Source organism: Lutzomyia longipalpis, chromosome 1, assembly GCF_024334085.1.
Source record: "Lutzomyia longipalpis isolate SR_M1_2022 chromosome 1, ASM2433408v1".
Classification (NCBI taxonomy): Eukaryota; Metazoa; Arthropoda; class Insecta; order Diptera; family Psychodidae; genus Lutzomyia; species Lutzomyia longipalpis.
Genome location: NC_074707.1, coordinates 8,744,789 through 8,758,103, shown reverse-complemented (window position 1 = coordinate 8,758,103; position 13,315 = coordinate 8,744,789). Strand labels below are relative to the sequence as shown.

Sequence of the window (13,315 nt, the reverse complement as noted above, 5' to 3'; positions counted from 1 at the left end):
AAAATAAATGTCAATAAGGAACTTTTTATTTGAGATTGTTTCTTGCATTATATCACAGTCCAACTGGTTTGTGATTATATGTAACTTGTGTGTAAAAATAAAAAAATAATTCTCTAAAATTAAAATAAAACTTAAAACTTCTCTAAAAATTGAAATGTTGATTATAAATCTCACGAAAAGGATTCTACTATCTCACATTAAAGTTCTCAAATCTTAATTATATTCAAATGACTCACACTTTATTTTTTTTTATTCCCAAGAAAGCCTAAAATTTTTAATAAGTTGTTTAAAAATTATATTTAGAAAATTTCTGGGAATGATTTAGCAAGTTTCTTACACAGCCAACCTCTAACATTATACAGTTCTGTAACAAGCAAGAACTTTGAATAGTGAAAATGAAACAACCAAAAGCTTACGTAAAAGTTCCATTAATTACATAAAACTTTGGAGGTATATTTTTATACAACAATTAAGAAAAAAATGTCTTAAAACGTTTTTTTTTTAAATAATTTAACTATAAATTCCATTTATCTGTTATTTTAAATTTTCAAACTTACTTTATTTAATAAATAACTGATTTTTAGAACCACTTTGCACTAAAGCATAAAATAAAAAAATAAATAAAACATAATTTTCATGTTCCAAGAAGAAATTGAGACATTGAGGTAGATTCTGATTAAATGCTTTCTTTTCTTTTCTAACAACTGAAAAGTTGCTGTATGATTTTTGTAAGATTTTTTTGTTCAGGAAAACAGTCAGAAACATCCCTGAAGAGACCTAGAAAAGTAATTTTCCTTCAAAAATACAATTAAAGGTGTAAAAACAAAATGTCAAAATCTCATAAGATTTTACCTGGAGTACCAAAAATCTTATAACTGACAAATTGTAAGAAAAGAAAAGATTTTTATCAGAATCTAACCCAAATCTTATCATTTTCCTTCAAAGAGCTGAGAAGTCTTTTAGCAAATTAAATTAATGTTTGAACCCTTCATATTATATATAATCCTTTATGATATACTTTTTGCATTTTCCCAAATAAAGTAAGCTTAAAATCATTAATTATGTTACTACACATAGTAAAATTCGTCAATATACCTATTTATAATGTTTGTATATAATTTTATCATATTTGAAGTTCTAAACTTAACGTGAAAATTTCGAATTATTAATATTGCGTCTGTTGTAATTATTTCCGCTTTTCCAATCCCCTCATTGAAGCTCTTTAGTGAATCAAAATTGCAACATATTATTCAACATATAGTCCGTTATATAGTTTTGGGCTAACAATTGGTGCAATTGATTGTAATATTGTTGGAAAATGTTTTGAAATACTTGCGGAAATGATGCAACTTCCCTATTGGAAAATGTGTGGGTGAATAAAACACCTTTGAAAGTCCTTTGCAAATAAATTATAACAATTGATTTCAATAAATTGAGCATAATGACATTTTATGCTGTTATTTCTTTCATCAATTTGCGGATATTTAGAGATGTGACAGGAAAATTCAATTTATATGCAGAATAGGTGCATTGTGATGTGAGGGTTTTTTACATGTCCTTAAAACAAGATCATATGCATGCAGAAATTCCTTCATGTGATTTTTTGATTGACACACATCAAGTGTTGTGTAGTGGGTGGGATTGCAGGGGGATGGAAAGCTTTTTTGATCACTCGTGTGTGGGTTGCATGAGAGCTCAAAGCGTCAGCATTTCCGCTGAGCCACATGAAAATATTGTGAAAACATATTATTCTTCTGAGAGGTGCTACGCAATCAATGTCGTCACAGATTCCTCAACCGAAACACGGCCACAAGCTCAATATTCATTTACAAAAGCGAGACATCCATTTGAGACGAGAGGTTGGTGATGTAGCTCCGTACAATTCACTCAACATTGTCAATAATGTGAAATTTGTAATCAAGGCAAATTAATCTGGCTTTGCAATGGGGATGGTGGGGTAGGGGGGTTGGCTTTATTGACTCTGATTTTCCGTACATTTCCAATTCAAAAGACGTTGTCGTGCTGTAAACTGAGTACTTTACGCATATTATGTGCAGACGTGAGGTGAATTTTTATGCATAGCCAACCCCCCATCCCCAGGTGCCCCATATACATACAAATACAACCTATTCGTGGCGCTTTAGGTGGGCGACAAGGGCTCACGGTGTGTTTGCATCGGAATTAGATCAGATCGATCATTTCCCGCATCATCCCCTTATCATTTGCGCGTATCAATCTGGACTTTATCTCTTCACCCATTTTCCCCCGCTCTCCCTAAATAGATTGACACTTGAATGGAATGGCGATAATGCGGTGATGGAGCTTGTAAAAATCAACCCCTCCAACTGTCCTCTGCATATGCTAATTTGTCCCCCTTTTTGCCCTTTCTTCCCCCCTCTGCCCATCCCAAAAACTCTTTTCACCTTTCGCGATGATTGAAGGTCCCCCACATGCGCGCCATCATGTCATGGAGCAACAAGTTGAAAGACATCGATAAAATTCACTTGTTGCATATTCAATTGGGCGGGGTGGTGTGGTAAATGGATGTGCGGAGTGTGAAGAGGAAGTGAATTAATTAATATTCAAACGACTTCCCCCCCAAAAGTGACTCATACCGCCATGAAACAAATTTTCCCCGCAGGAATCCCGCCAATTTTCCCTCCTTTTTGTGTTCTATAAAATATACAAAGAATTCACAGCAAGGAAGGGGAGGCCATCAAATGCCAAAAACAGGACAAGACATCCACATTTTTAGGGAGAAATTTCGTGGGATGCTAGTGAAGAAGTTTGTGCCCACAAGATGAGGCAGTAGCACAAATAGCCCAAGGATATTTGAATGGCGGGAAAAATGAAGAGGATTTTCTCAGGTTTAAAAAAAAACGAAAATAAAAAGCAAAGGAGATTCTTAACGCAATAATCTCTCAACATAAAAAGTGAAATTTATTAGGGAGGAAAAAATAGACATGAGCTTTTCTTAATGAAGATTATGGGCTCTTAATGATTTTTTTCATGCCAATTAATTTATTATATTGCTCTTATTAATTGCCTCATCGTTTTATATTTTTTGAGTGTTCCTTTTCCTAAAAAAAAAAACATTTTTCTTGTTCGTTAATACAGTAGGAAGAATATTTTTTAGCAAGCTAAATTAACAACTAACATGTTTTAATTAAAAGTTTATATAAAATAATTGAAATATATAATTAAACGAAAGAATTTATATTGCATGATGTAATTTGATTCCAAACTTTTAATTTCTATTTTGTATTCATATTTTATATTGGAATTAAATACTGAAGAGAAGGCAACAAGAGGAATAGAAATTCTGATAAAAGGATAATTTCTTTCTTAAATATTTTTTTTAATTTATTTTTTTTCCAATAACTTAAAAAAATTGTAAACATCAACTGATAAGATTTTCCCTTTTGCTTAAAAATTAAATATCTATATAATAAAGAAAGGATTTCGTGTCTGTACAGCTATACAAATCTACACCGTTTGACCGATCGTGATGAAATTTGGTACAGAGACTCCTTATATCAGGCGCTTTCGAATGGCCGTATTCATTTTCCCCCCAAAGCCCCCCTTCAGGTAGCCCCCATATAAAAGTCATGTATTTTTTGCAAATTTTTGAATTTCGCGCCCGATATGTTGTATGAAAATGATTTCTTCTCTTTGCAAATTTTTTTCTTTTGGGATCGATAAGTGGCCCAAATCTGCCTTTAAACCATCATAATTTATTTTCTCTCTGAAATTTGCGCGAAGCGCAACAAATCCCCGCGAAGCGGGGCGAGGTAAATTGGAGCGAAGCGACAATTTACCTCGTTTAGAATAAACATCTAAAATTTACAAGATTTAGTAATTCCTTGTTAAATTTTCTCCCACTAGAGGGTCAATAAACAGTAGAGACATCTAGTGGCAAAATCAAATTAAAAGAATTTAGCACAAAAATCTATTTGTTCCTCTTGCAACATCATTTTAATTTATGATTAGTTCTTAGTTATTCTCAAGATTTTAATACGGCGTTGTTGTAATACTTTCCAGATAAATCCCATCCTGAAGATGCTTCCAAGACTTAGCGTAGAGCTTTTGTGATGGAGAATGTGATAAATCTTACTTGAGTGCAAATCACAGCATCTCATTAGAGCTTGATGACATCACCTTTAGCCATTGCTTGGGAGGTGGTTGAGACACCAAACACAGAGCATATAATTCCTAATTTCTTGCAACATTACCGTGAGGGTGTTCCATTTGGTGTATTGGGCAAATGATGGGCATCCCGAAGACGCTGACGCGAGGATATCCTCTGCGCCGTCGCGAGTAGCGCGACGACAAGAGGCGGGAGATGTGATTTACAAGCGATATAAAAGAAGCTGCACTTTCACCAGGTAGACGCATTTACAGTGCGACAAATCAACAAATCAAACCCCTCACAGCCATATTTGGTTCCTCATTTTCTTTGGTGAAGTAAAATACTCCCTCACTCTGTGTTTTGTGCAAAAAAAAGCCAAGAATAAGGAAAAGTGAAGGCAAAAAAGGATTCTCGCGCGGATTTGCAAAAGAAGCTGTAAATTGTGCCAAAAAGGATAGTGTTGCAAAAGGAGTAAGCAAAATCCCTCTGATATATAATTTATTTAATGTGTGTTTTTACAAATGGATCAAATTCTCAGTGAGATTCCCTTTCCCGGGGATGCAGAGAGAAAATATTTTTTTCAAAGAGTTTTCCTTTTAATAATTCTCAAATTTCAACGCTGATTTTCCTTTATTTACTTGTTCCATTAAAAAATCTTATTGAATTTCAAAATCACTGCACATTTAAATCATCGGTAGTTTGGAATTCTCTTTGCGTCATCATACCTCATTACCTTCTGCTCCTTCTGCAGACTTTGGTGCATTGAAAGTAAATTCAAAGAGATTTATTTTACGAAAATAAATTCCTTCTTTGACAATTTTTCGCATCCTTAGCCAATTTGCCGTTGGGATAACGTATCCATAAAAGGCAAAGAGAGAGAGAAAATCTTCCAGAAGGAGTTTGTTGAGCTTTTTGCATTTAAATGATTTAAATGCGATTTAATGAAGTCACAAGCTATGGAGTTTTCACAAGGAAAAAACATCCTTAATCCAACTTCCTTCGCAAAAAGGACTTTCTACCAACGTTTTCCGAGTATTTTTATTTATTTTTCTTGCAAAAAAATATCTATATATGAATGTTATACCTGAAAGGGAAAGAGCGAGAATGTCCAACTGGTTGGGTGGTTATAAGAAAAGCTCTTTTTGTTTGCATTCATCAATATCCATTTCTGTCCAAATAACTCCCCGTAATGGATTTACAATTAATTTACCATTTGTGCGTCTCTCGTTTCGCCCTCTGCCGAAACTTCCGAAATTCCCCTTCAGGCAAATTGAATTTCTTGGGCGGAAAGTCACATTTCTCGTTGATGTTGAAGTTAAACAAATAAAATGCCATTCCAATTGAATGATTTCCCTCATTTTGACCCGGGTGGTGTACAATTGTTGCTCATCAGTGTCGAAGGGAGGTCCATTTACGGAGAATTTTCCCCCAAACGCGCGAGTTTCATTGCACAAAAAAAAACCTAACGATCCCCCTCCTGCGTACAGACCTATTGGTAAAAATTAATGTAATAACGTCTATTCCCAAAGAATGATAGCCGAAAATTAAATTGAAAAAGCTGCGTGGATTTTTTTACTCCCCACATATCCTGCAGCTATTTTCCCTTGAGAAGAAAAAAAATTTTGCGTAGTATAAAACCTCAATCAACTTGTTTGGGGCAAACAAGGAGAGATTCTGTGGCACAGGAAATGCCTTCGTGGAAAAGATAACCATATCCGAAAAATATTTGATGAGATACCCTCCTCTTGTGTGCTATTTTCGAATGCCAAATGTTGATTTTATCTCGATATGTGTACATACACACCTCTCTTGAGAGGGGCTACAAGGATTATGTGTGATGCCTCCTTTTTTGCACCAACGCAGAGACTTTGGGGTGGTTATTTTGCGAATTTGTATGTTTATGACTTTTTTCCACTCATTTCTTTAATGTCAACCCACGTCAAAAAAATTCGGACACCGTGAGATCAAAGATGTACGTACGTGCGTGGAAATAACTCCACAAAGTACCTGCCAAATTGAGTTTTATTAAAAAAAATCTGTTTTAAAATAAAAGTAGTATATTAGCTGCCAGGAGAAAAAAAATCAAAAGCTGTCTATCACAAAGAATAGGAAAATTTGCAATCAACACCAGCAGAAAAATGTCTGAAAAGTTCACTAAATTGCTAAAATTAAAGCTCTGGAGAATAATTAAAATTGTTTATTTTGACATGAAAATAATTTGTTAATTAATTTGTTCTCTATTAACAAATTCAAAAAGAGGTGTGGGGGTGGTAAAGCTGTATTTTCATTCAAACGTTAATTGAAATTTTAACAATGAGTTTTGAATTCAACTTTTAGAAAGATTTCTGATAACAAATTGAAAGATTAGTATAGCAATATCAGTATGAATATTCACAATCAATGTAATTTAATCAATATATTTCACTACTTTTGTTTAAAAAATTAGGAATTCACAAAAAACTAATCCTAAATCGTATACGGTTTAACCCGGATTTATGAATTGAATTTATCTCCTTCCTTTTATGTCAGTCATGTCAGTTTTACAAGTTTCTATTTTCCTTTTCATTTTATTTATTTTATATAATAATTGTAAAGGAAGAAACCTATTATTAATCCGGAAAAATATAATAATTGACGTTATTTACATATCACTTATTAATTTCTTAGAATTCCATGAACAAAAGGACTTTTCAATAGCAACATAGGAGCTTCAATTAATAAATTCAACCATAATACGCTATTATAGAGCTTTCAATTAAAGTTTAACGAAAAATCTACTTCCGAAACATTTTGTACAAAAAGTTATATTTTAAGAGCAAAGGCTTCGTCTAATATTAGTTTAGCTTCAAACAAAAAAAATGTGACCTTTACTCATTGTAGAGATTTTCAGTATTTTTATCCCATTATATATAATTTTTTTATGCTGTTCTACTTCTCAAAAAAAAAAAACATTTAAATGATCCCAAAGTTTCAAAAAGTTCGACCACCTTCGTATCTCTTCAAATTGAATAAAAATTGAACCCTTTCGATATTTCCTAATTTATTCACGAAAATTTGTTATTTTTCTTTCAATTTCCCCACAAAGGGTTTGCTTGGAAAGAAATGGGGTTGCAGTGTGTTCACAAGAAAGCAATCCACCTCATTCTTTCACTCCTGAGAAATGCTAAAAATCAATTGAATTGCATAAGCACGATGCTTTCCGCTAAATTAGAGAAAATCTCAAGCAGTTCATTAATTAAGCAAAAAGGTGGAATTGCGCGGGGGTTGTTTGGAGTTTATTGGGGATGCTGTGTGGCAGTAGGAGCGGGTGATACACCGCGTGAAAATGCATATCCGAATGATTCATTGCAAATGTTGTGAATTATTCTAATCACGCAATTACAGCTCGGAACACGTTTATCGTGATTTACCCATGCAATTTCCGTCGATACAGCGGAAATGGGATGAGGGTTACACATTTATCACCCCCACATACCTGGCGGAAGGGGTTGTGTGTGTGTGTGAAAATGAATTGGAACACCTTTCTTTATTAAGGTAAAATTGTAGAACTTCATTTTGAAGTAAAAAGAGGTAAAATGAGTTGAGAGAGAGACTTTTTTCCGCGAGGCAACCTGCCAAGATTGTGCATTGAAATGTTGCGAATGAGAGTCCTGAAGATTGCTTGAAGGCAAAAAAGGGGTTTGCTGTGGCTTATTGTTCCCTTTGGATGGCTTTTGATGGTGCTCCAAAAGGGGAGCCATATGGTGTGGGAACTTGAGGGTGTGGGTGGTGTGAAAATGGGGATGCTTCAGCAGATGTAAAAGCATGTGGTGCGAAACTTTCAATGGCCCCTCTGCCACCGCTTAAAAGGTTTCAATTGATTTCATCACAACCGTATCGGATTCTCATTAAATTCCCCCGCAAATGGGGTGCATAGGGGCGGCCCCCGGAGGGATGGGTGGTGAGCTCGACAATGAAGCTATGCGGTGTGGTTCATGATGAGAAAATGAAGGGAAACTCTTCAGGAGCTCTTTCAAGCGTGAAATTCGAGCTTCCAATGGCAAGTGTGAGACAAATTTGGTTTTTATTTTCCAAATTGAGAGCAATCGTTTGATGTTACTTCGCGGAGGCGATTCAATGTTCCTTCTCATGTCCTAAAAATATATAATTTAAAAAAAAATTGACATTAAGAAGAATTTCTCATTCACTTAATGCCTTTTCCAATGAATTTCCCGAAGCTAGGAAGCTTTAGTTAACCCATTGGATTCCAAAAACGCTTAGTTTTCTTCTTATTAAATAAAAAAAATGCCTTATGTTTAATATTCTAGCTTTGTTTAGGACATATGAGAAGCCTTTATGCTGACTATGCTTAATCTAAATAAATACAAATTGATTTATTTTATTAAATATATATTTCTCTATTTTAATAATTAAAATATTGTTTCTTGTAAATCCTCTAATTTATTTCAAAGGTTTATAATTAAATTTTCTTGTCTTTCATCTGACTTTTGAGAAAAAATTGGGAAGCTTTGGAGGACAAAAAGAAATATCAAGTTTCAGAAAATAAACAAAGAAAAATCACCCTCTTTTCATTAATTAAATTCAAACTCATTATAACCATCTGAAGTGAATGACAAAAAACCACCTAATGCTTAACCTGCTTAACCCCATTCCTTAAAACTTTGTGCTTTTTATCATATCTATTTTCAAAGTTGGCACCCACTCGCAACCATAAGCAAATTCCCAATCATTGACTTTGTTTGCAAAATTTCAAGCAGATGGATTTCAGAAAGCCACCATCATCCCTCCCCCTTAATATTTAGCTGACTTTTAAATGCGGGGGTGTGCTCCTCACCTCTCAGTGGGTGCACACGGGGAGAGCGAGAGTGATAATGCGAGGTGAAAAAGCTCATGAAACTCCCGACTTGTGGCCATGTTCCTCCACCTGTTGCTCCGCGTGTGCGAATGGCAAAAAATACCAGCATTAATACCTTCCACAAATGGGGATGCCTTTGTATTAAAATTTTAATTATGAAATTTTAATCTCCCTGTTTATTCCCATCTAACGTATCCTCCCCCTTATACGCTCACACACATTATATTTTGTCAATGTCGCAAAGTCGGGTATTCATGCAACATAAATGGTATTAAAATTCTAACCATCCGTATATATTTACAATTTAATGAGCTTCTTCGAACTATTTGCGTGGAAGGTTCTTATCAATATGTTTATGTATTTTTTTTATACGTCATAACTTTTTAAAAGAGCTTTTTATGCTTCGCTGTAGATCATAGTACATAATTTCTTGCAATTAACAGGTAGGAGATTCGTTGAAAGAAAAATTGAAGTAAAAATCATAAAAAATTTATTCATTGAACTTCTTCTTAATCATCTGAACTAAATATATTTAACAACTCACTTATTTACATAAACTTTAAACCTCATGAGGTAAACGTTGAGCTTTTTTTTAGAAACGTTTTTTTTATGTTCTACAGGTGTGTTTCTTTCGACTCTGGTGCTTTGTCATTGTTGCATAAAAACAAATGTAATAACAAATTATCCAATTAGTGATTAATGTTATACATTTTCCAAAAAATTTTCCTATAAATTGTCAGCTGTCTGAGAATAAACATTCATTTACTCCAAAAGAATTTCTTTTTATAACCTTTTCTTAGTTTTGAGTAATTTCTTATTCGGAGAGTTTATTTTCATTTAAAGAAAGAAGAATTATTTAAAATTCCTAATTTACAAAATTGGCTAAGCAGTTTTCAGAGAAAAAATCATAAAAATTTAAAAGCGTTCTGCTAATCTTGCGGTTTTAATTAATATTTTATCAAAGCCAAAATTATGCAACTGAAAATTTTAATTTTTAAGTGATCAATAAGAACTTTTAAAACGGAATCATAAAATGGAATACACGTAATCATTTAATTTTTTCATTGATTATGAATTAAAATTTCACTGGAAATATTTCACTCTTCATCTAACACAAAAACCAATCTTTTGAGCTTTTCCTAAATCCCTGCTTTATTAATTTTACCCAAATCTCCTCTATAAATAAAACAGTAGAGAAGAAAATAATAAATAGCAATTCTGACGGATTTCTTTACGCTTAAGACGAATCCTTGATAATTGAAGTCAAAGTGAGAGAGCTCAATATAAAATGGAATAAAAATCTCTTGAGGAAAATTCACACGGAAGCCGCTTTACATGCAAAAGAATTTTCAATGTGGGTGCATGAATTTCCTGCACAATTTATTCTTTTTCACCCTCAAAGGGGAAATATCTGCCTGAAAAGCTTCCTATTATGCCGTTTTTCACGCCAAAAAGCTCACGGGGGAGTTTTCTAAGAGGCACAACGAGGTCATTAGGGAAACTCTAACCGGAAGATTACAATTAATGGGAATTTTTTGTTGCATTTTTCAGGCACACAGACACCCTCCAGAGATGCACCATCAAATCCTATTATTGCTCCTCGTTGCCCTGGCAGCTGTGCAGGCGTCACCAATTCCTCAGCTTTGCGATCCAGCGGTAATTGATGAGATGCCGCCCCACATAAAGAAGGTCTGTGTCGCATTGGAGAACTCCAATCAACTCTCCAGCGCACTGAGCGCCTTCCTGCGTGCCGAAACATCTGCCCTGATGTTCCGACCTGAGGATCTCGCCTCGCTCACGTCATCCCAACTTGGTGGCAAGCGAACGGACGTTGATCACGTCTTTCTGCGATTTGGACGACGGCGCTAAGACGCCTCGTTGAAAATCTCATCCACCAACCCCCTACCATCTTCCCACACCCACCACCCCATCTTTACCACCCCCGCAATCCCATCCCGGCAGAGCCAACATTTAAAAAGAGAAAGAAATATGAGGGAGTTAAAGATGGTCACTGTTCTCTGAGAAACATTTTGCAACTCTTCAGCCAACTTCAGCATAATAATATTTTTTGTACATAACATCTGTGCTGCATTTCGTTAGTAATGAAAAAAAAAACACAACAAATATTAAATAAATAAATATTACCTTCAAAAGAGAAAAAAAAAGAAATAATGTGTAATGTTTATCGATATAAAGAAATAAAAATTATTTAAACCCTTGAAAATCATCTTGATAATTTTTTCTTACAAAAAATTGGAAGGAAAGTGAAAATTCTTCAACACGCGATGGAGATAAGAAGCACGTTTCGACTGATGTTCGCTGCTTCAACGTTTATTGCATTTTTTTTATCTCCATCATAGCTTACTCCACGTCATTCATCATAAATGAATGTTCAAATTGTAAAATAACTTGACCTATAAATCGCCCACAATTTAATCAACTCAATGGACCAGAGTGATAAAATGATAAAATTTCGGGCATTTGCGGATGGAGCTTTCGCGCCAAAAATGTACCACCCACCTCAAGAGGCACCCCATCGAGGGGATTTTGTACTTTAACCAAGAGCTTTCATGTGCCGAAATAGCTCAGTTGGGAGAGCGTTAGACTGAAGATCTAAAGGTCCCCGGTTCAATCCCGGGTTTCGGCAGTCTTTCTTTTTCTCCATTAGTGTTTTAAAATTTAATTTTGTAGGAATTATTATTTTTTTTATTCTGAACCATAGAGTAGCCGTATAGCCCCCAAATGGGACCTACTTTGTCGAACAAAACTGTTGCATTCTTGGCCAAATTTTTGCAAATAAATAATCTGTATGCAATGCAACCCCCTTCCCCTATTATTTTGAACATATTATCTAAAAAAATTGGATTTCCCCACAAATAATCTTCTTGTTGGGATTTTTAAACAATAATTACAAGTATAGTATCAATTTCAAAATAAAAAAAAATGAAAGAATTATCTTTGAAAGTCTGAAAAACCCCAGATAAGAATGAAGAATTAATGTTCTTTCTCGATGAAAAAATACATTAAGAAACACGAATTATAAAAGAAACATTGCAAGTGAAAGTGATGTTCAGTTTCTCATTAAACATCTCCATGAGAGTGCATAAACATTTAAATTAAATTGACCAAGAATTCAGTGTTTCAAGTAAGAAAGTTGTGACAATGAATCTCTTGAGGTAATTTATTTTATTTTAAAATGAATTAAAATACTTAGGGGTCGATTCTGATAAAAATCTTTTTCTTTTTTTTACAACGTTAATTTTTTTGGAAGATTTTGACAGATATTGTTTTTAAATCGTTCTATTGTCATTCTATAAAGGAAAAACGAAGAATTTATTATTCCAGAAAACACTCAGAGAGATCTTTAAAGAAAACTGGAAAAGTAATTTTCCTTCAAGAACCAGATTAAAGACACAAATAAAATGTCAACATTTTTTTCCAGAATACCAAAAATCTTATAACCGACGAATTGTAAGAAAAGAAAAGAATTATATCAGAATCTACTCTATTTAAGTCTAAAGTTCTTATTTTTAAAAATTTTCTTGCAGAGGAATTTGGCTTCTCCCCCTTCTTTGTAGTCTCTGTATCAGCGTATTGGGACAAGATATAAAGTGCGATGACTTAAAAACGGATAAAGACCTAGGATTTCAGTATACACTTACGGATTCGAAAGGAGACAACCAATTAATGAATAGTTATCTTTGTCAATTGATTTATTCTGATTACAACACAAGCATTACTAAGGAGACAAATCACACCGCAAATGTCGAATACATTTCCGGTCTGTGGGTTAAGGGTGCAGTGGATACTTTTTCTCGTGAGTTACTTGGTAAATTACCATCACTGCGAGGAATAAGAATAGGACGTACAGATATGAAGCATATCCCAAAAATGTCCCATAAAAATATTACTTACATCGATTTTTCAGAAAATCAAATCAATTCAATTGAAAAAAATGCTTTCCAAGATTTTCCTGCATTGGACAAAATATTTTTAGATGACAACAATTTGACTGAAATTCAGGATGATGTATTTAACTCACTGAATGTCACCAGGATTAGTTTGAAGTCAAATAAGATAGAGAGTATATCAGAAAATGCTTTTAAAAATTTACTCACGTGGTACTTAGATCTTCAAAAAAATCTCTTAGAAGATCTAAACTTTAATGTTTTTAAGAATACTCAAGAATTACAGTGGTTAGATTTAAGCAATAATAAATTGAAGGTGTTTAATACGTCTATTGATCATACGTTATTGGAAATTGTTATTCTAATAGTAGATAACAATGAATTAAAATCTTTAGACCTGAGGAATATTGAAATAAATATCTT

General features: G+C 33.8%; 2 protein-coding genes and 1 non-coding gene across 3 annotated transcripts in view; 2 read left to right on the top strand and 1 right to left on the bottom strand.

Annotated features, from left to right (window-relative positions):
* Window positions 1–13,315, bottom strand: part of LOC129787507 (C2 domain-containing protein 5) — a 970,947-nt gene that overhangs the window by 940,474 nt on the left and 17,158 nt on the right. The gene's annotated exons all lie outside the window — the stretch shown is intronic.
* LOC129787946 (dromyosuppressin) lies at window positions 4,073–11,208 on the top strand. Its single transcript, XM_055823834.1, has 2 exons — window positions 4,073–4,600; window positions 10,536–11,208. The coding sequence occupies exon 2, from the start codon at window positions 10,557–10,559 to the stop codon at window positions 10,851–10,853; it is 297 nt and encodes a 98-aa protein (XP_055679809.1). The 5' UTR covers window positions 4,073–4,600; window positions 10,536–10,556; the 3' UTR covers window positions 10,854–11,208.
* On the top strand, window positions 11,559–11,631 carry Trnaf-gaa (transfer RNA phenylalanine (anticodon GAA)). The gene has a single exon. It is a non-coding gene; the product is annotated as a tRNA-Phe (tRNA).

Coding starts and splice junctions, on each gene's coding strand:
- LOC129787946 (XM_055823834.1), top strand. CDS start 10,557: ATGCACCATCAAATCCTATTATTGCTCCTCGTTGCCCTGGCAGCTGTG.